The 23,505-nt window shown below is 56.9% G+C and overlaps 1 protein-coding gene across 13 annotated transcripts in view; it reads left to right on the top strand.

The window, feature by feature from the left end:
* The window catches only part of CELF4 (CUGBP Elav-like family member 4), a 300,157-nt gene that overhangs the window by 212,671 nt on the left and 63,981 nt on the right, over nt 1–23,505 (top strand). For 7 of the 13 annotated variants that reach the window (XM_024120660.2, XM_024120657.2, XM_024120653.2 and 4 more), the window contains exon 3: nt 13,392–13,440. In XM_024120660.2, coding sequence (XP_023976428.1) covers nt 13,392–13,440 — 49 coding nt within the window. Of the gene's footprint in view, nt 1–13,391; nt 13,471–23,505 lie in introns of all 13 variants that reach the window. The other 6 variants (XM_024120654.2, XM_024120672.3, XM_024120655.2 and 3 more) reach the window with 1 other exon arrangement.

Genomic DNA, 23,505 nt, shown 5'->3' with positions numbered 1-23,505 from the left:
GGCAGGGAGCCTCCCACCCCCACCCCAGTGAGGCATGTGACGTCGAGGCAGCCAGAGGGGTGGGGACCCTGTCCCCTTGTGAGGAGGTGGGCTTTAGCCTCTGGGCAGGGGGGAGTCTCTGAGGTGCCCCCAGCGGCTCGTGGTTCAGAATCATCCTGCTTCCTGCAAGGAATGTGGGACGAGGCAAAAGGAGGGGACAATCCAGTTAGAGGCTGTTCCTGGAATAGGGTTGGATTCCAACCTGCGGGTGCAGAAGGTACTGGAGGGTGTGAGCCTGGCCCCTGGGCAGCGGTAGTGATGTTCCTAAAGCCAGACAACCCAGGGAGTGAGTCAGGCTTTGGAGGTCGCGCGTACCTGTGGGACAGCCAAGGGCCAAAGACCAAGAGAATCCAGAATGCAAAGCGAAGGAGGGTCGGGATGGCGAGGGGGATTTGGGGATCGCCTCCATGGGGCGCAAGTTGAAGAGAAGGGGATGGGCAAAGTCTCTGAGGGGAGAGGTAAGGGCCCAGAGGCACCTGGGAGAACCCCGCCCCCCCACACCCCGCAGTTCAGGGGACAGGGATCAGCAAGCAGAGGAGGGCACAGTGCAGTCAAGGAGGGGACAGCAGCGTGGAGAGTGAACCCGTGCACTCCATCACCCCACCCACACACACCTCACCGCCCACACGGCACACACACACACACACACGCACGCACGCACGCACGCACTGACAACCACACACCCACAACACAGGCACCACACCCTCCCAGTCACCCGCTCCCTCCGCACCCCTGCCTCCTCGCACACGCACTCACGTGTCCGCCCCCGCCAAGCCCTTCAGCCCCCACGCACACGCGATCACACTCACGCCTAAGCCTGACACACTCGTGGGCAGTGCCCGTGACCCAGAGACCCTGGCGCGTCCCAGGAGGAGGGCCATGATCTATGCTTATTAATGAAGCTGCCCCGGAGATGGCTAATTGATGGCGGTGCGCGGCTGTTGTCTGGAATTTAACCTGATTCATCATTTAGCCTGTTGGAGGCTGGAGAGCTGTGTTAATTAATGCCAGGAAAACAGACTTGGATGAGCTGGCGGTGCAGCCTCATATTAGAAAACCGAGAGCAAGGGACAGAGGGAGGCGGTGGGGGGAGGGTGGGGAGAGAGAAGGAATGATTAAATCTAAAGCCCAGAGACAAATTCCAAAAAGCCAATGTCGGTGCTGTTTCTAGGATGACTCAGGCTTGCGCTTGGCTGGCATCGTCAGGCTAGGGTGTGGGATTGAGAGCAATTTCCTCTCGATTTGTCATTTATGTGGTGTGGGCTTTGTTTTTTCCTTTATCTTGTGTGGGGACTGTCCCTCCAGGCCGGAGACTGAGCCCTAAGAGACAGGGAGGAGGGGCCCCGGGTTGGGGGAGGGCGGTGGGAAAGGCCCCCTTCTGCTCATGGAGGGGGCTGAGCCTGGCAACAGGGTCCAGGGTCCAGGGCAGCCTGGTGGGGCAGGTGGTGGAGGAGGACTCAGCACATGTGACTCGGGGGCAGGCTGAAGGGAGATGGGGAGAAGCAGAGGGGCAGGAGGGCTGTGGGACACATAGACGAGGGTCTCCATCCAGCCCCCCCCCGGGGCCAGGGTGCCCACTCCCCTTCTCGGCTTGTTAGGAGGAATCAGAGTCTAAATGAAGAAGGCAGTGGTTCCACTGTGGCCTGGAAAAGGTCACACCCAGCTGGAGAGCCCCACAGCCAAGGGCCCTAGGGAGGCGTGAGCTCGCATGGTGGGATGGAAGAAACAGGTTCTCAGGTCCACGTAGCTGAGGGCAGCCTTGGAGGGTGGGCTTGCCTTGCCCTGTGGAGCTCTGGTACCGGGGCTGGTGAGAGGAAAGGTGGGGGAGGGTTCGGGCTGGAAACACATCCCCTCTCGTCACTAGAGCTGGCCAGACTGGAACTGGGACACCCGTGCAGCAGGAGGAGCTCCCACTGTGGTGTGGGAGTAGGTACGGAAGAGCCAGCGCCCAAGACGAGGAAGGGACTTCCAGGTGGCGTGTGGCTAGGCCCTGCCAAGTGCAGGGCTGTGGGGCTGGGCGTTTGGGGGATCGGTTCTGCTGCTGTGCTGAGAGCAGAGGGCACCCTGCATGGCTGGGGTCCAGGAAGGGTGGGCTTGAACGCCTTTCAGCCAGGCCCTTCTGCAGACTGGACGGTGCGCTCCCCCCAGGGAAGGTTTGCTGTGCCAGGGAACAGGGCACAGCGAGGGCAGAGCCGGGGCAGATGGAGGAGAGGCTTTGGGGGGCGAGGAGCAGGGAGAGGAAGGGAGGGGAAAGGCCGGAGAGCATAGCTGTTGTTTGTTTCTTGAGCACTTACTAGGTGCCAGGCACTGTGCTAAGAGCATTACCCGAGCTATCACTCCCGCGGGGCTCTCCACACCCTCTCTGGGATGTGACCCTAAGAGGTCAAGTAACTGCCCCACCTCACATGCACAAGGAGGTGGCAGAGCTAGGACTGAAATCCAGGCCTCCCAACTAAATCAGGACTCGTTTCATCCAGAATTATCTATCCACTGCTGTTTTTAAAAAAATCACACACCCCCTACCCTGAAGAGGGTTAGCGACCCAGCCTGGCCATGCAGGCTAATGAGCTTCGTTTCCACGGCAGCAGATCTTAATTAGGACCACAAGGGTCCGCCCACCCTTGCCAGGGCAGCTCTGGCACGTCGGTGGGAGCGGATGAGAAGGACATGGGGTTTGGAGACAAAGAGACAGGCTGCCCTTGGCCGCGTGGATCTGGGAAGCCCTGACTGCCAGGTAGGGGCTAAGCCCAGCGGCACTATTCAATCTCCAGGATTCCATCTCCTTACCTGCCACAGCCCAGAGAAGCTTCCACCCACGCAGATGGGGCCCAATCCCAGCCCCATGGCAATGGGGGGACGAGGAAAACTAAAAGGCCAACTGGGGATCCCCTCCCTTCTGGAAACAAGCAGAAGAGACCTTTGACCGGCCCAGGGAAGGGGGGACCTCCTTTGTTTGTACCCAGTGGGTGAGGGGAGAGCATTCTGTAAACTTAGATGCCAGAGAGCAGAGAGGGTGGAGGTCGGGAGAGGGATGGGAGAGAGAGAGGAGAGCAGAGAGAAGGGGAGTGGGCCGCCCCAGGCAGTCCCACCAATAGGCTCCGTCAGCGCCGCCGCCGTTGGCTGGACACTGCAGAGTAGAGCATCCTGTTGCATAGCAACTGCCTGGGGCCTTGTTTGTGGGGCTGGACCATGGAAGATGTACGGGCTGCAGAGGCCCCCGTGCCCTGCTTCCCCTGCCTACAGGCGGGGAGGGGACCAGATACCAAGATAGTGCTGGCCGTTCCTGATCTAAACGTTCACCCCCGACCAGGCTCCACTGCCCCAAGCCCTCTTGCTCCTCCTAAATGTGGCCCTAGTGGAATGCTGTTCCTGCCAAAAACTGACAGGGGACACCACTGCCCACTGCGCAGGCTCAGACCCTCCAGGGGCCACACCAGGCCCCCTGCCTCCACCCGACCTGCCTGCACATCACACTCTGAGACTTTCCTCACACTCTGTGACATCCTGCTGGCTCTTCCCTCAACTCACCTACGTAGTCCGCGGTTATGCCTGCCGGCCAACCCCCTCCACCTCCTCCCCACCCCGTGAGTTTGCTCACCGGGCTCATCTGGTGTCAGAGAGGACGGAAGGACAGAGCCAAGTCGTGTGGCTAGTGCAAGGTCTGGAGTTGCTAAGGACTCGATAACTGTCACCTGCCACGCTCACTCATGCCTCCCCGTCCTCCATCCAGGCACACGGCAGAGGCCATGCAGGTCCACCCACTCTCCTGTCCTGATGGTCATTAAGACAGTCAGGCCTCTGTGCTGCTTCTCGGCCGCCTTCCTTCATCCCCTTGGGGGCCACTTTTGACAGCAGCTGACTGAAGGAATCTAGAGGCCATGACTAGCGGAGTGACAGGTGTGACTGGGGGGGACACATACCAAAGCCTCGCTGGAGGGGGGCACAGGGGCTTAGGACTCTGCCCTTCAGACCAATGAGAGGAGGTGAGGATGAAGGTGAAGAAGGGGAAGGATGAGGGTGAGATGCCTCTGTGGGTGATCCAGAGGGGACCTCAAGTGTTTTGCCAAGGGACCAACAGAGGGCCTTGGCTGGCAGGCACCCCCCTTCCACCACTTCAGGGGCAGCTCCGAGCTGGACCATCTAAATGAGGAGAGGGGTGAAGAGCTGACAGGGCCTACATGCCTGACCCAACAAGCATCAGATGGCCTCCTGGATGCGGGGAATGGGAGGAGAACCAGATTTATTAAAAATCTTATCTGAAGGGTTTGCATTTCAATGGGCTGTGGATTTGCATATTTTAACAATAACCTCCAGGTTCTTCTGTCTGGTCTGCACTCACTGGCTGTCTCTCTAAACCATGATCACTGGTTCAGTAAACCCTTCCTAATCCGGAGGTACAACATCGCCACTTTGCTGGAGGAGGGAGGGTTAAAGGGCCTTTCTCTCTGGACCAGAAATAGGGCTGTTCAGCAGGTGACCACTTCTGGCCTCTGGACACTCCTGCCTCCAGACTGTGGCTGAGGCAGGAGGGAACGATGCCAGTGACAGGCACAATAGAGGATTCAGTCATCCATTTGGTCAGTGAGCATTTATTGAACACCTACGGTGTACCGGGTGCCACGCCCGACTCTGGGTGTGCAGTGGGAACAGAACAGGTGTGGACCTTCCCTCGTAAAGAGGAGACAAATTTTAAACAAATAAATCCACACCTGGAGAACCATAATGGCTTATCACTGTCGCAAATTGTGGCAGGGCAATGAAGGAAAGAATGGGGAGTTTGAGGGACCCCTAATTTATTGCAAGGCCAGGGGGATGCTGAGACCTGAGGGAGGCATGGGTGGCGGCTGAGCCGAGAAGGGAGCAAGCGTGCTGCACCCACAGCAGGCTCGGGAGCCGCCCTCAGGCCCTGGGGCAGCACCACCAGCTCGCCTGGCCAGGGTCACCTCGGAGCCTGGCCCGTGATGGGGGAGTGCCTCCAGCAAAGGCACCTGTCACTCTGCAGTCATTGCTGGGGTGTCCTTAAGTCAAAACTTTATGACGACAGCAAACGGAGTTCCTTGAATCTCTAACCCCACTCTATGGAGTGAAGCTTACACAATTTATTAAGGAGGTAGTTAAAACAATGTATTTACAACAAGCTACAAATAATGGCGCTGCTTCTGCCATTCCCCTTTGATCCCTTCTCTCTGGGGGACTGGGGGGCCCCTGCAGCAGGGGTTCATCCTTTCCTTCCAAGGTTACTGAGGGCCCACTGTGCACAGCCCGGGGAATCCAGCAGGGCCCAGGATTCAGAATCTGCCCTCCTGGGGCTTTAAACAAACAATTTCTCCATTAATTAATGTGTTCATTATGAATTGCTAAGTGCCATGAAGACAAAATGCTGGTGGAGGGCAGGGTCGCTGTAGAGCCGCCCACCTGTGGTCCCCACGCTCTCATTAGTGAGTTCTCTATCTGCATCAGATGCTTGCATCCTCACCACCAGCCTTTTACACCAAAGTCTGGAAATTCTCAGTCTATCCTCCCAAACTTGCCCAAAGTTCACCTTTAAAAGATAAATCTTGGGACTTCCCTGGTGGCGCAATGGTTAAGAATCCTCCTGCCGGGCTTCCCTGGTGGCTCAGCAGTTGAGAGTCTGCCTGCCGATGTAGGGGACACGGGTTCGTGCCCCGGTCCGGGAGGATCCCACATGCCGCGGAGCGGCTGGGCCCGTGCGCCACAACTACTGAGACCCCGTGCTGCAGCTACTGAAGCCCGAGAGCCTAGAGCCCGTGCTCTGCAACAAGACAAGCCACTGCAACGAGAAGTCAACGCACCGCAATGAAGAGCAGCCCCCGCTCTCTGCAACCAGAGAAAGCCCGCGCGCAGCAAGGAAGACCCAAAGTGGCCAAAAATAAATAAATTTTTAAAAAAATTTTTTTAAAAGATAAATCTTTGAGTACCATTCTCTGTTTCAGGAGCTTGTGCACAGTTCCACCTGAAAACACCTGATGGTCAAGGATATGTCTGATGCCTGGAGCTGGTGGATAGAGATAAGCTTGCAGGATGATGGGGACCCAGAAGAGCATCATGGTCAGGGCAAGTTCATGGGCAGGCCCCCTGTGCTGTCACACAGGGCCCCACACTCAGAAGGGTCCCATGCTTAGGGTTTAGTGCTCTGCAGTTGCCACCTTGAAATTCTTAAAATTTTATCTTTGAACTTGTGTTTCATAAGTGAAGTCTGTGGCATGAAGGAGCCCATGTAGGGGGCTTGGGGCCTCTGCTTATGATCGGTTTTGCCTCCCACCGCCTGCCTGATCCGTGTACATCCTGGTCCCCACGTGCAATCACTCTGCCTTCTAGGCCAGCCAGCAACAGCCTGGGTGGGGTTTAGGGAGGATCGGGTGGGGCTCACTTTCCCTGTGGTACCCCAGGCTGGCAGCACTGTGGCATGTCTGTCTGGTCAACAGAGGCATTGTCTTAGCAGGGGTGAGCATCTTGCCCAGCTGACTAATGCATCCCTGGCACAGCATTTACAAAACCCTTGAGGATCACCTGCCCACTGTGGGTTAGGTCAGGGGGTACCATGGGCACAAGTGAAGTCTGGCTTTACTTCCCAGGGCCCACCCTTGGCTGGATTGTACCAGGTCAGTCTGTAGTCAGTGGAAGAGAGAACCCAGCAGTCCTCAGGCCCAGCCTGCCCCCCATGTTGCAGGGCGGGGCTCTGGGTACCTGTGAGGGTCTCCATGCCTGAGGAGACCCTCTCTTTCTTCTTAACCTTCCTGAGTCTGGCTTGCATTGCTCTCCTCTGGCCAGCTCAAGGCACCCTCCAGGCATGAGTCACAAAAACGAATTGTATAATTTTGGTGATTCTGCATAGGCGTTAAATGTTCTGATGTTTGCACTTAAAACTGGCATCACACAAAATAAAGATGAGTGGTAGAATCCATGCTAATAATTTAAAATTTATATTTTTCTTTACTTAAAACAACATCAAATAGCAGGTAAAAATAATACCATGACAAGTCAAGAAAGATAGAGACCATGAAAGAAAGGGAAAGCTTTATATTTTAGTGCTTTAATGATGCTTTTTTCCTTGCTTTTTGAACAGGGGGCCCTGCAAATTATGTCTCTCTTCCCAGAGCAGCAATGCCACTGAAGATGGGGCACAGATGTCCCAACAGGTCCAGAACGCAGGGTCTGCTGCTTCACCATTTCCATGACCATCGTGTGTGCTGGGGTGGGGGGCAGACAGCATAAAAGCTGAGTTCTCTGGGGGGATGAGAACAAACAGCAGGGCAGATGAAGAGTAGGGGCCAGGCTCTGAGGAATGTGTGGGCGCACAGAGCTAAGAGCTGCCTCCAGTGCAGACTGCAGGTTCGAACAGGAGATGGATCAGCATTACCAGGTCACTGCATGGTTTGGGGAGATGCGAGCCCTCCTGGTGAGCAGAAAACGGGGTATCACCAGACACCCACACATCCCAAAAGGAGCCAGAAAGGACCCTCGGCTTTGAGGTTTGGACACCCACCCTGGAAGTACATCTGGGGGCTCAGCTGCCGGCTGGAGAGCACGCTGGCCATCTCCACGGGCCACGCCAGTAACCCTGCCACCCCAACTGTCCTCCCCCTCCCCCTCCCCAGCCCCGTGCAGGGCATTGGTCCAGACCTTCCTGAGGCATTTCTGGGTCAAAGACTGGAAAACAACATGGAAGCTGACGTTTGTTGGGAGCACTGCACTAGTTTCCTCCGTCATCTCAGTTAATCCCAACACCCAACCTGAATGAACTGTTTCATGATGTCTGTGATGTCACACAAGTACTACTCAAGCGTGAGCATGGGTGCATGTGTGCACACACACACACACACACACACACACACACACACATACTCCAGGGGAGCTCAGTCCTGGGTTAGGGCCTGGGGGTCTGTGAGTAGGAAATCAGGTCCCTGCTCTTGCTTGAGAAACAAGTGTCTCTCTGTCGCAGTCATTTGCACGTGTACGCGCACGCACGTGCACACACACACACACACACACACACACATACACACTGAGAGAGAGAGAGAAAGAGTGGTATAGGGCCATGTGTGGCTGGGGGGCTAAGAGATAACCAAGGAAGTCTTATTGGAAGGGCAGGAAGTCTTTTGAGGAAGAGGAGTGTTTGGATGGCCTTTGAGGAGTGACAGGGAATTTCCCAGCCTCTTTCTGAGACAGCTCTGGGTCAGCTCACTGGGGCCCGGTGTGAAGCAGGGGGCTTCGGGTCCTGAGAAGACAGGTGGAGGGAGACCCAGCTCCAGGGGCAAGGGCCCCAAGTGATCCTGCGGGCAGCAAGGGCTGTCCCCAGAGAAGCAGGGGCGAGTTCCAGACGTCCCCAGGGCTCACCCTGGCACTGGCTTAGGCAGGTGCCAGGCAGTGAGGGACAGAGGGGGCTCAGCCACCCCCCAAAACCTCCATGCCAGCCCTCAGGAAGGTGATTGCAGCAGAAGGGAAGCCAAGTGAAGACGGTCCCTCTCTGGTCTGGTGGCCGAACACATGTGGGCGCTCAGGGACCAGGGGCCCCCTCCGCAGGCTGGGCCTGCTCTGGTGGGGTTTCATTCCAGCCTCAGCGAGCCCCTCGCAGGGCCGGGGTGAAGAGACACACAGACAAGGGAATGGCTCTCACACAGGAACAAGCCCAGGGGCACAGCCCAGGTTGTACCAGGAGGACGAGGAAAGCGGTAACTGGAACCACGAGGGTTAATCAGGGCCAGCTTCCCAGATGCGGAGGGACGGCCCTGCACCCTGGCCCACAGCGGGCAGCAGAGATCCGCAGACCCCTATGGGAGGGAGACGTGGCCCCCGTAGCAGAGATGGGAGGGGGTGTTGGGAGGGAGAGAGGGAGTCAAGAAAGAGCCAGCTGGCCTGTCCATCAGTCTGTCTGTCTGCCACAGGCCTCTCCTTATGCGGGAAGCCACGCTGGACGGACAGGTGGAGCCTTTGGACCAGATCAATCATTGTATTTATTCTAATTGTATCGTAATCGTCCCCAAGGAACCCAGTTCAAATGAGCTTGACATTATTAAAATTTTAATGCCCAGTTTTCATAGCTGAATGAATATTTAAAGGGTATGTCCCAGCTTAAGTTATGATGATGAAGAAATTAATGGAATGTCTTGTTTAATGCATGGGTATGTGTTTATGCAAAAAGTGGCAGAGATGGGGAGGAGGAGGGGAGGCAGGGCCTGGGAGGGAAGGAGGCCCCGCCACCCACCACTGGCTGCAGCAGGGAGCAGAGAGGGCCCCAGTCCTAGGCCAGGACCACTCGCTCCCCGTGAGGGGCCCCCGGGGCTGGAAGCAGGAACACAGTCGATGACAAAGGAAGTTAGTGATGTCCCCAGAGGGCTGACCCCAGAAGCCTGAGGGTGGCTTCAGGGAGCTGTCCCTGACCCAGGGAAGGCGGCCCAGCTCAGGCACCTGGAGGCACAACCGGGGCTGAAGGCCACAGGGGAACATGGGGATGCTGATGACCCAGCCCCCAGGCCTAGGCCCAGGCCCAGGCCCTCCCAGAAGGATAATACAGTGGCTGAGAGGGACGGGATGGCTGGACAGAGGAGCAAGGGATGGGTTAAAGGAAAGGCACAAAGAAATAGGCCCCAGCATCCTCGACATTCACCTGCAGGGGATGCCCTGGGGCTCATGTGGCCAAGAGGTCCTGAGGCCACAGTCAAAGTTAGAAGACGGGCAAGGAGATGGCAACTGGCCCTCCCGCCTTCCTACCAGTATCCTCTCTCCCCTTCTTCACCGTTCCTGCCTCACTGCCCATCTCCGCGGCGTGGTCTTCTCCCCAGGACGTTAGCAGGCCAGGGCGAGGCTAGATGGGGCTGGAGTCTGGAACAGGGAAGAGAAACGCGGGCCGAAGGAGGGAGATCTCCCTTCAGGCCCGAGGCATCTGTACGGAGCCTGCTCTACCTAAGAAATCTTCCCAGCTGAGCCTGACACTTTATTTCTGCTGAGAATTAAGAAAGCACGGGATTTCTTTCTCTCTCCATCTATCCTGGCACCACCCTGACAGCCCTGCAAAGGCTGTATGGACTCTGACCATCCCTAGATAATAATAAGACATGAAATATGACCCCAGGAGCCACAGGTCCATGGGAACCAGGTCAATTCTGCTCCATTGTGGGTGCCCAGACTATGGCTGCGGGCAGGTGGGAGGCTAGATGAGCCCCCGGGTCCCCACTGCCAGGAGCCCAGTGATGGAGGAGGTCTGGGAGCACCGTCCAGGGCTGGCCTGCTCAGGGAGGGCTTGCTGGGGGGTGGGGGGTGGAACTGAGGGGAATCAGGCCTTAGTCCGTGAGCCTGGGGCAGAGCATTCACGAGTGCCCAGGTGTCAAGGACAGCGGGACAGTGGCTGGCTGCCTGAGGGTGACATGCCCCAGGGTGGAAGGCTCCATGCACAGGCAGATTCCATTTGCCTTGTTTAATTTACCATGGAAAATGGGTCCCATTATAACAGAAAGAGTTCTACCCCAGCCCTTGTCCATCCATAGGACTCACCCCCTCTGCTCTCCATAGAGCTTTGCCGTGGGACTCAGAAACAAGGTGCCAGGGGAGGCGTCCTCCCAGGGTCCCTGCCCTTCCTCCCAGCATTGCCTCTAAGCATTCGGGGTTGGCCTGGGCCTGCTCTGGCCCCAGGGATGGCGCCTCCTCTGCGGCCTCCTCCTTCCCTGGTCTCCACAGCAGCAGAGCCCAGCTGAGCCTGGTTCACACTCCTCTGCCTGCCCCTCCTCACGCCCCACTCCTTACCAGGGAAGCCTGAATCAGCCCACCACTCACCCCCTTCCCCACACTCTGTTTTGAACTTTCCTGGACCTTTCCTAAGCCTGTCACGTCTGGTTCCCAGAATCTCCCGAACATGTAGGCTGGTGTTAAGAGTCCTGGGTTCATCTTGATCACCGTTTACCACCTGTGTGACCTCAAGCTAGTTTCTTAACCTCTCTGAAACTCCATTTCCTTGGTTAAAGATTATCTATTTGCACACATCCTAGGGGAAGTGATGATAATCCAACAATATAATTTTGTAGCAGCTGTTCGTGCTCCTGTAGGTGTAGCGGTGCGGTGCCCCCCTTGCAACTCAATTCCCAACTTGACTGTACATTCTATATGGAAAAGGGAGAATTCCTGCAGGACCCTTCCGCCTGGAGTACCAGGAAGGCTTCAGGGTCAAGGGCCAGAGGCTGGTGGGGGTATGGGAAAAGAGCTCACAGGCCGAAGAAACAGATAGGGGAGGAAAGTGCCCCGTCGTGAGGAATGAAATGATGCAAGAGGCAGGGGGGGCCAGATTTGGGGGACCAGGCTGAGGAGGCTGTATTCGATTTGGTGGCCCAATTGCCCCTTGCCAGATGGACATCTTCCCTTGGCCCCCTCCTTTCAGAGCAGCTTTGGGGTCAAATGAGATGAAATATAGGAAGTCCAACCCACCTTATCATGTTTAGCACCGTGCCTACCCACCCTGGCTGCATCCTGGATCTGCCACTCCTCCGAGCTTGGCTTTTCATTGGCAAGAGAGAGACAATAATCCCTCCCTGGAGCATTATAATAATTACATAAGCAAGAAAGCCATAGAAATATACCCAGGAGAATACAATGGCCAGAACCGGGTCCAGGTCAGCCGTGGGGCCTTTCTGGAGTAAGAGACTATTGCAGCTTTGGGGGAGACTAGGAGGAAGGGGTGTTCCAGAAGGGAGGGACAGCCTAGGGAAGGGCTGGATGTGGAGTCTTCAAAGACACAGAACGGGAACCCGAGAGTACAGCCCTTCTCCCACAGCCAGATGCAAGCTCAGCCTTCTGGACCCTTCGCTCAAGGACTGGAAAGGAGGTGGTCTATGGGGGAGCCAGGACCCCCGAAATGAAGCTGGAAATTTCCTTATGTCCCTCTTCCTTCTCGCTGTTAATTGGAGGTTCCCGTAAACCCACACCTTCCTCCGCAGGCAGAGCGTACATACCAAGTATCTTCATCTCCCTCAGCTCCGTAAGGGGTGCCGAGTGGGGACCTCCTGGCAAACAATGGCACCCGGACCCCCTCTTAGTGGACTGGCCCCCCAGAATCCTATCTTACCCCCCGGGCCACCTGTGCTTCCTTTTCCTCTGTTCTGTGCCCTGCCTCCCGCCTCTGTCCTTCCTTGCGCGGCTCTGCCCTTCCCCTGGCCTCACCTTCACCTTGCTGAGTCACGGGCACCCACACTCCCCCACCCATCGTCTTGACGCAACCAAAACTCACTTCGAATCCTAGACCAGAAGGAAGCTTGTGACTGGCTAGTCCAGCCTCCATACACAAGGGGAATTGGCAACGGAAAGTCACCTGGTGCAGGACAAAAGCCCAAAAATAGCCCTGGCGGACCCAGGTTCCCAGGCACATCTTGCCACAAGGCGGCCCCGCCTCAGCTTCTCCATCTATAAAATGGGGGCATTTAGTACCTGCGCTGCCTGCCTCTCAGGGTTTGTTTGTGAGAGAAATGCAAATAGAGTAAGGGATAAGAGAGGTACAGGACAAGCAAAAGCACTGGCAAAGACATAAAATTCAATTCCATTTGCATGATTCCTACCATTTTTATTGTTTGAAATATCCTCAGGGCCTGAGAGCCCACCCTATGCCTCCGGCATCCGGAGGATGAAAAACAGGCTGCGGAGCCCCAGATCCTTGGAGTTCAGAGCCCCCTAGTGGCCTGAATGAGACATTGAAACGCATCCTCCAGAGAGGCCGGCGTCTAAAAGGCTGGGGGTGTCAGGCCGTGCCTGGTGTCGTCCTGGCACCCAGACACCACGTGAGACAAGTAGCTGTGCCCACTCCACATACACCCCGAGGATACAGCCTGGCCGCAGTCAGGAGCCCCAGCCCTGAGCTCTGCTCCAACAAGGAGCTGGGTGGTCGAGAGCCTCAGGCACCCCTGGGACCCACAGCCAGCGTCTGCAGGACACTTCAGGGATGGGGTACAACTCACTGCCATGCTCCAACCTGAGCAGCAGTTAGTCTTCGGCCAGAGACCTGCTAGTTTCAGCAAAGCGATCTGTCTCCAGGGTGGGCCAGAGAGGGGACACCTCAGATTCCAGTATCACAGCAAGAGCTGCTCAAAGCTGGGAGAGGGACCACGGGAGGTCCCTCTCAGGATTGGAGACCTCCAATCCTGAAACCCTCCCAAAATCAGGGGACCCTGGGGACCACACTGGGGAGGGGAGGTGGGTGGGGCTTTAGTGAAGACCCGCTCGTTTGCAGCTGCGCGGGTGCGCGGGTGTATGTGTCGGTGGTGTGGTCCGTGCGCTATGTCCCCGTGAACACCTGCGTAGCTTCGGGTGCAGGTGTGTCTGCTCTAACACTGCCCCCCTGTGCTCTGTTGCAGATGAACCGGCCGATCCAGGTGAAGCCAGCGGACAGCGAGAGCCGAGGAGGTAGTAGCTGCCTGCGCCAGCCCCCTTCACGTGAGGGCCCACTTGTCTCTGCCCCTCCCCCTCCCTCCTTTCCTTCCCTCCCCCCTTCCCTCCCCCTGATGCAGCATTGCAGCAACTCCCTGCCGCCTCCTCCTGCCCCCCGGGGACCTCATGGCCCACGGTTGGGACAGGGCTTTGGAGCCCTGGGTGACGGATGTGGGGACAGAGTAAAGAGGATGGGGGAGAATTGGGATCTGCCGTATTCTGGGGTTCCTTCCTTCCCATGAGTAAACAAGTAGGATGTCCTGGGCACCCCACTGCTCCCTTTAAGACACCCAAAAGGGTAGGCCCACCTCTGAGTCACCAAGGAAAACCCCATTGGGATGGGACTGGACTAGTTGAAAGGGTGCCAGGCTGGGAGGGAGGAAATGTGTTTCAGTCCTGCCCTGGGAAGGCTCAGGCCAGAGTGGGTGAATCTGAGGGGGGCTGCCCACTGGGGGGTGGGGCTGCCGAAGTCAAGATCCTGGACCTACATACAGGTGGACAGGCAGATGTCTGGAAGGGGACAGAGCAGGAGGACAGAGCCTCAACCCCGGACTCAGGCCTCTGTGCCCCAAGGGGAGGCTCTGTTCCGTCCACCAGCGGGGGCCTCCCCCCGCCACCCCACTGCACACAGAGGCTCGACCAGGCCAGGCTCTGGCTCCTCTGCCGAGCGCCCACCCTCCAGGCTTCTGGCCCGGGTGTCCATGCCCACACCATGCCCAAGCCAGTGCCCTCTGCCCCTGGGCTCTCCCTGACTAGGCCTGAACACTCACTCTCATCTCAGTTCAACCTGGCGCTGAGGAACTTCTCTCTCCCTCCCCTTCTCCCCACCGCCAATTTTCCAGGAAATTAAGAGCGAAAAAATAGGCAAAAGCTATTTGCAAATTCAGAGCCAAGGTTCTTGTCCTGAGGAAACTGTAGTGTGGCCACAGGTGGCCTGCCCACCCCTGGGACCTGTGGTCCCTCCAGCACAGGCCTCTGCCCTCTGGACCCCAACAGGGCCTCCACCCTGGCACAAGGCCTCTATGGCTCTGGGGCCCTCCTGACCCAGGCCTCGAATCCCACCCAACAAGCCCAGCTGCCCGAAGGGGCCCCGTGCCCCAGGGCACAGGCGCGCCTCCCTGTGGCCCTCTGAGAGCTCCCCATCCCGAGGACCCCGATCATGGGGGCAGGTTGGTTGAAGAGTAAAATTGGTTCAGGTGTGAAGGGCTCGTGCTGCAGACCACACCTGGGTCACGCTGACTCCTGCCCCTCTCCTGGCGGTCCAGTTACTCGGTTTTCTCTGCACACAGAGGCTCCTCAAACACCCAGGGCCAGGCCCCCTGCCCTGGCGGAGAGAGGCGTGAGGTCTGGCCTCACGCAGGTGCCCTCGGTGACACGCGGCAGAGGCAGGGCCTCTCCCAGAGACTGTCTCCGGGAGAAAGGACCAGCAGGACCTGGCCCCCAGGTCACCTGTCAGGCAGTGACTCACCGGCAACGCCCCGTCCGTGTGGCAGGGCCAGGAGGCAGCAGAGACCCCTGGCTTTGGTGGGGAGGGAGCTCGGACGGTAGGTGGCACCTGCGGTCCCAGAGGAGGGGTCCCCGAGGTGGGGGCAGCCAGAGACCTCAGAGGACGTGGCACCTGAGCTGCCTTGAAGGAGGGGATATTCCACACCTGGAGAAGTTGGGGTGGCATGAAGAAGGCCTAGTTTAATCCAGGACGGGAGCAGGGTGCTGGGAAGCCTGCTGCCAGCGAGGCCGCGCTGCGCTCTAATGCAAACCGTTTCTCCCCTCACTGGCCTTGGAGGCAGTAACTCTCCGACTTCAAGTTGCTAACCTCATCTCCTTTCTCCCATATATCTCCTGCGCTGACACTTGCCCCAAACCAGATTTATCAGCTTTTTTATTCTTCCTGCAGTAGAAAGGGGGGAAAAGAGAGCCAAACCTAAACATCTATCTATTAATTGCATATTCAGTATTAAACAGGGAGGTGATCCTGAGTCAGCATCATCACCAAGCTATTTGAGAAAAAAAAAGAAAGTTTAAAATAATTTAGTATCCATTAAATACTTCTTCGGTGGGGGGAGGGGATGGGGGCGAGGTGAACATTTAAAAAGATGAAAGAAATGGGAACAGGAGAAGGGTATGGAAGGCAGGGGTGGGAGTGGAAGGGGCGGGGGAGGAACACGATGGGAAAGGAAGAGCCCAGAAAGGTGAAGGGAAAGGTGCAGAAGTAGGATGAGGCCTGGGAGAGAGTGGATAGAGGGGAAGGTGGCAGGGAGCTGGGAAGACTTGGGGGCACAGCTGGGAGGAAAAAGGAGGGGCAGGAAGAGGAAGTGGCCCCAGAGGGAGAGGTGGGTCTGCCCCCGCCCCGGCTCTCCTCATCCCGGATTACACAGGCTAGGTGCTTGGCTGGAGCTCCCCAGGAAGAGTACAGGATGGCAGCTCTTGTTCTGGTCCTGGGTTCTAGTCCCATCTTTGTCCACAATGAGCTCTGGCCCAAACACTGCTTCTCTGGGCCTCCACCCCCTCACCCAGGGATGGGAGATCTCACTATCCAGGAAAGCTGCTATTTACAGAGCACCCACTGAGGGCTGGGATTTGATTTGATTTGATTTGGTCACACCACGCAGCCTGTGGGACCTTAAGTTCCCCAATCAGGGATTGAACCCAGGCCCTCAGCAGTGAGAGCGCAGAGTCTTTAACCACCAGACCGCCAGGGAATTCTCGAGGGCTGGGACTTTAAACATATACGTTTAATCCATACAAAAACTTGGGGAGGTGGAAGTTATTGGCCCCACTTAAAGGTACAAACCAAGGCACAGAGAGGCTAAGTAACTTGTTTCAGGTCACACAGCTAGGTAGTGGCAGAGCCAGAATTCAAAGCCCTGCCTGTCAGTAACCAGCACCCAGGTGCTCTGCATTACTCTGACTCCTAGGATAGTCTTTCGGACTCAGGGGACAGTGAGAAGGTGCTGCAGGCATTTGTCATGCCTCTAGGGCTATTCGCAAGGTAAATGAGGGGAGAGGAACAGGGTCCCAGGTGAGGGAGGCAGGGCCAGCCTGGACGAGAAGCTCCCGGACCTACCCATAAGACATGAGAGACCAGGACGGCAGGGGTCAGAGAAGAGAGAACCCACTGTGGCCTGGAGCAAGCAGGGAGGGCTTCCTGGAGGAGGTGAAAACTGGACCAAGAGGTGTAGACTTGACAGGAGACAGTGAGGGCCCAAAGTGAAAATGGGACCCTGAACACAAGGCCAAAGGGTTGTGCTTGTCTCCATCAGAAGCAGGAGCCACTGACCCCGTGGAGGACCAGGCAAAGAGAGGGCATCACAGCTGTAACATCCCTGGGCAGGAAGAGAGGAGACAGCCCCTGATACCACCACCAAGAGCCAGGGCTCCAGCTAGGTGGGGAAAGAAAACCAAAGGGGAAAGAACTTCCCCAGGACCCATCCCTCTGCAAGGAGGATCCTGTTAACCCCACAGAACTTGCTGGAGCAAGTCGTATATCAACTCAGATTCACCCCCAAATAAGCAAGCCAGTTCATTCACCAGGGGAGTGAGGCAGGCTGGGGATAGAGAGGAACCAGGTAGAGGGCACCCTCCCACCTGCCCTGGCCATCTCAGAGGCAAGGACACTTTCTTGGGCGTGCACTGTTGTGTCCTTTGCCTCCTAGCAGGCAGACGTACCCGCCCCAAGAGCTGGTTCACGGTCTCCGTCTGAACTGGGTCTCCACAGCTGCAGGGGCCCTTCAGCCTCTCCGTTTCACTCTCAGCCTCTGGGTGGGTGCCCACAGTGTGCTGCCCTGTAGCCCTGACCCCCTCCCCAACCTCCCTGGTCTCAGTCCAAATGAGTGCTACGGCTGAAGACAGGATAAGCTCCCCCACCCAGGCAAGGCTCCTGCAGCCAGAATGCGGGGGGTCCTTTCAGGAAGTCAGGCTCTGAGCAGCCTGGCCTCAGGCAGCAAACCTGCTTGGGGGCTCCCTGGGCTGAACCGGAGGAGGCCGGGGCTGGGGTCCACCCCCCACTCAAGGGGCTCAAGAGGGTCAGCAAACAAGTAGGAGCCCTTGAGGAGGGAAGGAGTGGCTGAGACCTGGGCCAGTACAGCAGACGTCGGCCTGGTCCCACCCCACCTCCGCCAGTCCCAGCCACATAGCAGCAGATGTGAGCTGTGCCCTAGGAAGCCACCCCCCTCTGGCCCCATCACCAGAAACCACCCCCACCTCTTCCCAGTAGCCAGCTGCAGGTCAGAAGTTTCATCTGATGCAGGCCTCATCCAGGCCCCGGATGAGGGAGGCACTCACACACCTTTCCCACCAACACGCTGTCCGCTCAGCGCTGACAAAGGCACCCACAGACACACACCCAATTCCACACTCGCTCCTGGTGAAGTGAAACCGAACATCCCCACCAGGGATCCAGTGACTGGGGGCGGGGCACAGACTGGGGCCACCCGTTTGTATCTCATCTACTTGAAATGACAGAACAAAGCAGCAAGATGTCAGGCTGAGGCGTTGGAGAAGTTAGAAACCAAGACGGCTTGGGAGGGAGTCCTGGGAAAGAGGGGACTCAGGGTTCAAGGGGCCGCCCCCTCAGAGGGAGCAGGGAGGCACCGGGGAGCCCTTCCGAGGCAACAGGAGCAAGGGTGAAAGCAGCCGTCTCGGGTGGCCGCCACGCTCTCACCCCTCCAGGGACCCAGACTGCAAACCACATGAGCACAGACACGCTCCAGCCTCCAGCAACGTGTGAGACATGTGAGCCCGAGCTAGGGAAGCGGTCATGCCCACCATGGGGACGGACGAGGGGCTCCCACAGTCCCTCTCTGGCCCATCAGGCGTGTTTTCCTGAGGGCGCCTTGGTCAGGCCCAGGCTAGGGAGGCAAAGGGGCAGCTGAGACCGAACCTGACAGGGGAGCCTGGACGGAGGCCCGATGATCGTGGACGGAAAGGTGTAGGGTGGACACAGCAGGAGGGCTGAGCTCCACGTTATAAAGTCCTGTGGTTCCCCCACCCCACCCCACCCTGCCCAGGGCAGCAGGGCCTGGAGGAGGCTCAGGCGATGTCAAGGGGAGAGGCCCTGAGGTGCAGCCATGGACTGTCCCCCCCGCCGCCCCCGCCCGCCCAGACACACACACACACACACACACACACACACACACACGCACGCACGGAAGCTTCTAGACAGTGACAGAACTTCCTTTTTTTTTTTTTTTTTTTTTGCGGTACGCGGGCCTCTCACTGTTGTGGCCTCTCCCGTTGCGGAGCACAGGCCCCAGACACGCAGGCTCAGCGGCCATGGCTCACGGGCCCAGCCGCTCCGCGGCACGTGGGATCTTCCCGGACCGGGGCACAAACCCGCGTCCCCTGCATCGGCAGGCGGACTCCCAACCACTGCGCCACCAGGGAAACCCGGAACTTCTTTTATGTACCCCTCCAAGTCCTGCAGAACCACCTGGGGCTGAAGTTCCGCACCCCCAGGCTTCCACTGCCTCCCTCTCCTCCCTTTGCTGACCTGGGAGCCCATGTCTGCGTCTCTCCACCAGTTCAGTCTCCCCCTCCTGTCTCGGTCTCTCTCTGGCCAGAAGGGCAGGGCGAGGAAGGCATGGAGGGTTGGGGGCAGGTGCAACAGCCCGTGAGTCATTCGTTTCCACCGAGGCAGGTGAGGGCCGGTCACTTAGCCAAGCGGCTCCTGCAGCCTCTCGCTGCTCCCTGTCCGTTTAACAGCATCTCCAGGGTGTCCGTGCCCCTCATCACAGCCGGTGCTCACGTGGCAGCGGAGTCCCGCTGGGCCAGCAAATGAGGTTGGACACGATGCATGTGGACGTGGCTCTGAGGACCTCCCCGAGGCCACATTCCCCACCATAAAACCGGGGCTGACTCCGTCTTCCCAGCCCCTCCACCATCTGTAGCCCCATCAGTTCCTGTGGCTTTTAAAATCCTATTAAGTTCCTCATTTCTCCTCTAAGCATTATTTTATTTCTAAACAGACCCAGACCATGTGCTGTCGGGAGGCCTTCAAGGGTCTGTTGGGGACCGGCTGAGGAGTGTGGGCCTCACCTTGTGGTCCTGGGGCCCCCGAGACCCATGGCCACACTGGTGACCCCCCGATGCTGGGCTTCTCGCGTCCAGACTTTTCTAGCTATTTAGTCCCATGCTCTAGGTAGGCAATTTTGTGAGCAGCAGATGAAATGGCCCCGCTTTAGGAAAATTCAATATACAGAAGTTTCCATTTTCCAATCTTGAGAGGCAATAAACGACTCACTCGACAAAAGCTTCTGGGTGAACAGAAACCCCTCAGGGTTCTGCTAGGAAGCCCCTGTCCCAGGCAGGAGGGGGTATAAGAAACATAAGGCCAAAGGGCGGAGGGTGGCCACAGCACACTGAAGATTCATCTGAAATGATACCATGACAGTAAGAAACAAGGTTTTAAAAAATGGTGTTACTCTAGATGACCCCTGACCTGAGGTGCAGTTCAGGGGGAGGGGAGGGGGAAGGTGTAAGGAAAGGCTTGGAGGACAGGTGTGAACCCCTGCAGAAGGTCCTGGGTGAGGTTCCCCTGGGGGCGGGGTGGACAGAGGCTCTGGTCCCAAGAACAGCCCCATTTCTGCCACAGCCAAGCCACCGTCTGGAAGTCAAGTCCCACAGCAAGGGCCCCCCCCACCTCTGCCCCAGTCTCTCCCCTTTGGGGCCTCAGGAGTGTCCCCCCACCAGGTCCAGCACATCCTGACCTCTACTTTGGGACTCCTGGTTTGTACCCTGCTGGAGAGACCTCAGAATGAGTGGAGCCAACCCCACCCCAACTAGAGGGTGAGACCCTGGGCTGAGAAGGGGTCCAGTGACTGAGGCCCCAAGCAGCCACCTGCAGGGGTCTGCAGCTCAGAGCAGAAAATGCCCCACCCTCCCCACCCCCCGATCTTTCTGTGTCCCCACAGAAGCTCCTGGAAGCAGGCAGTGTGTGGACCCCTGGAAGTGTGTGTGATGGGGATGTGTTTCCTTTCTACACGCCCCCCTCCCAGACCCTGCAGAACCCCGTATCCTCAGATCCTCCGTCCTCCGGTTCAACATCGTGCTCCCTTCCCGCAGCTGTGTCTGCGCCCAGGGGCCTGGAGCGAGACGTCAAGGTGAACCTTTGGCTGGGGGAGAGCTAACTGCCCTCTTGGCCAGGACACAGCACCCTGTGGCCTGGAGGGGCCCCAGGAGCCACGGTGTTCGCCTTCCCCCGTGCGTTGGCCTCTCACCCAGCTCCTCCCGCTTTCAAAAACCATCAAGAAGAAGAGCAACCCCAGGGCCTCTCTCAGCCTCCATCAGAGCTCAGAAACCCTGTTTTGTCAGCCTGCCCTGCCCTATTCCCACTGGAATTTCTCAAGCTGTAGACTGTAATGTTTTCCCTTGAACACCAGCCCCAAAGCCAATGTCCCAGCAGATCTTCCCTGTACTTGCATCCCTGATGTATTTTGGACTGATGTTTAAGAAAAAGCAGTACAGTGTTCAGCTCGGGAAATTCATGTCAGACCTAAGACAGCACTTCCCCACTTCCCAGACAGTGGTGTGCTCAGCCTCAGGCAGGGGCCATCTGCTTTTTTGGAAGGACTGAGGATTAGACACTTCATCACCAGGCCAAGTGGCCCACCCAGGGCTTGGCTTCTTCGATGGGCGGGAAGTTCTACCACGTATCTGACTATAATCTCTCCTACTGTTGTTTAAGCGCTTCCAAGTTAGGCTCCCTAGATCATGGTGCAAGGTTCCCCTGCCCTGGGGTTTTATTCTCCATAACCCCTGTTCCTTCTGTCTTAAAAGGATCTTTGTCTCCTTTCTTTCCCAAGCTCCTTTTAAAAAGAAATTTTAAAACTCCAGAAGGGTCCTCTGGTTGACACAACTGAACCCAAATAGCAGCTGCATGAAGACAGGTCTTTGTGGTTGGGGAAGGAGGTGGCCGGTGGGAACGGTCCCTAGAGAGGGCCCCGTGGGTCAGACACACATTATAAATACCTCGGTAACTCCTGCCATAAGTGTGAAATTATAATTAACTGCAAACCTGCCAAGCTTAAATGGACTTTAGGTTTTCAGCTGGGGGAAAGGGTGTTGATTGATCTGCATTTTGTTTTTAAGGTTCTTTTAATCCATTCGGCAAGTTAAGTTGAGACTCATGGCTCCTCACCAAAATCCTTCTGGCCCCGGCTAATTTAGCAAAGGACTGTTTCAGGGGAAATGGGATATTAATTATTGCAAATGGGATCCTGGATGATATTTAAAAGCTGCCTCATGTGTGCCCAGGGTGAAGGGGCTGATGACAGGAATAGGAATGACAGAGAGAGGGAACCACGGGGCCCTGTCTCCCACTCCGTGCCTCTCCCACGGAGTCCTGTTGCGGGCATTGTGTGGGCAATGCAGGAGGAAGATGCCCGCTTCCTCAGGAGACGGGCAGGATGAACAAGAGGATGTCACAGGCAGTCCTTCCTGGACCAGGCATTCCTCAGCGAGGCAGCCCTGACATGGGCGAGGTGTATCCAGTGCTCTCCTGGCCCCCGACACACCCCACTTGGAACAGCCTGAGAGCGATATGGGAGCAGTGAGGCTGTGCGGTAGAAGGCTGGGATGGGAGGCAGGGAGAGACAGCACGGACCAGAGAGATCAGAAAGGGTAACACCTGGGACTCCCCTGGTGGCACAGGGGTTAAGAATCCGCCTGCCAATGCAGGGGACACGGGTTCGAGCCCCGGTCTGGGAAGATCCCACATGCTGCGGAGCAACTAAGCCCGTGCGCCACAACTACTGAGCCCACGTGCCCCAACTACTGAAGCCCGCGCGCTTAGAGCCCGTGCTCCGCAACAAGACAAGCCACCACAGTAAGAAGCCCGCGCACCTCAACGAAGAGTAGCCCCCGCTAGCCACAACTAGAGGAAGCCCTCACCCAGCAACGAAAACCCACCGCAGCCAAAAATAAATAAATGTATTTAAAAAAAAAAAAGACTCATTTCAGACTTCTGAGCTCTAGAACTGTAACAGAATAAATGTGTGTTATTTTAAGCCACTAACTATGCGGTAATTTGTTATAGCAGCCACAGGAAACTAATAATAAATTTATTTTTTAAAAAAAGAAAGGGTAACACCTGATTGACCTTCAGAGGGGAGAGGATTTGAGCGAGGAAAGGCAGAGTTTCCCAGGTGGGAAAATAACCCGAGTCAAGGAAAGCTTGGAGGATCCCAGGAGGCCAGAATCAGGGGTCTACTGTCGGGGGAGGGCAAGATATGGGAACAGTGATTTCCAGAAGGTGCTGTAAATTGATGCCTTTAGGCAAAGGGAAGCCGTCTAAGGCTTTGGGGCAGATACAAGTCGTGCTTTGGAAACAGTAGCTTAGGGAGACTCAGCCAGATAGGGGAAGGGAGCCGGAGCTGGGGAAAGAGCAGGGCCCATGCTGGCATCACACCCACATGTCCTGCCCTTCCCACAGTGATGTCTCGCCACCTCCTGTTACCAAGGGGATGGTGACAGCCCCTTGGAGCTACCATAGGTGGAATACAGTTGGTGAGCTGTGGAATCTTCCCTGATGACAGCTGCTGCAGTTATTTTATTCTTAGAGTCCAGTCCATGGGAAATGAGAGGTGACGGGGGTGAAGACCTCTGACAAGGTGTGATCAACAAAGTGCAAAGAGAAATCATACTGCCCAGGGCCAGAGCTCTACTGTGCGTATGAATTTACCAGAATGGGGTGGGACAAGGAAGGCTTCCTGGAGGAGGTGATTATTGGAATGACAGGTTTACCAAGAGGTAGGATCTGGGCTGTGTCACAGGCAAAGACGTGAAAAGAGGGACAAGCAAGGCAAGTATGTGGCATCTTAGACTTTTTAAAAAATAATGTAGAAGAATTGGTTTGGCTAAAGAAGAGAGAGTCCACTCCCTGCAGTCAGAAGACCAGATGTGATGCCTTGTGGGTCTCACTGCTGCTCGCATTCCAGGGTGTGGACACCTACACCCGTGCACGCACAGTGTCTGAATCTGGGGGGGGGCCTGAATCTTCTCACCCTTCAGTCCAAGTTCACCAGGCCCAGTCTTCCTGATCAGATG

Source organism: Physeter macrocephalus, chromosome 19 (genome assembly GCF_002837175.3).
Source record: "Physeter macrocephalus isolate SW-GA chromosome 19, ASM283717v5, whole genome shotgun sequence".
NCBI lineage: Eukaryota > Metazoa > Chordata > Mammalia > Artiodactyla > Physeteridae > Physeter > Physeter macrocephalus.
Note: the sequence above shows the minus strand (reverse complement) of the source record. Positions and strands in the feature narration are given on the sequence as shown.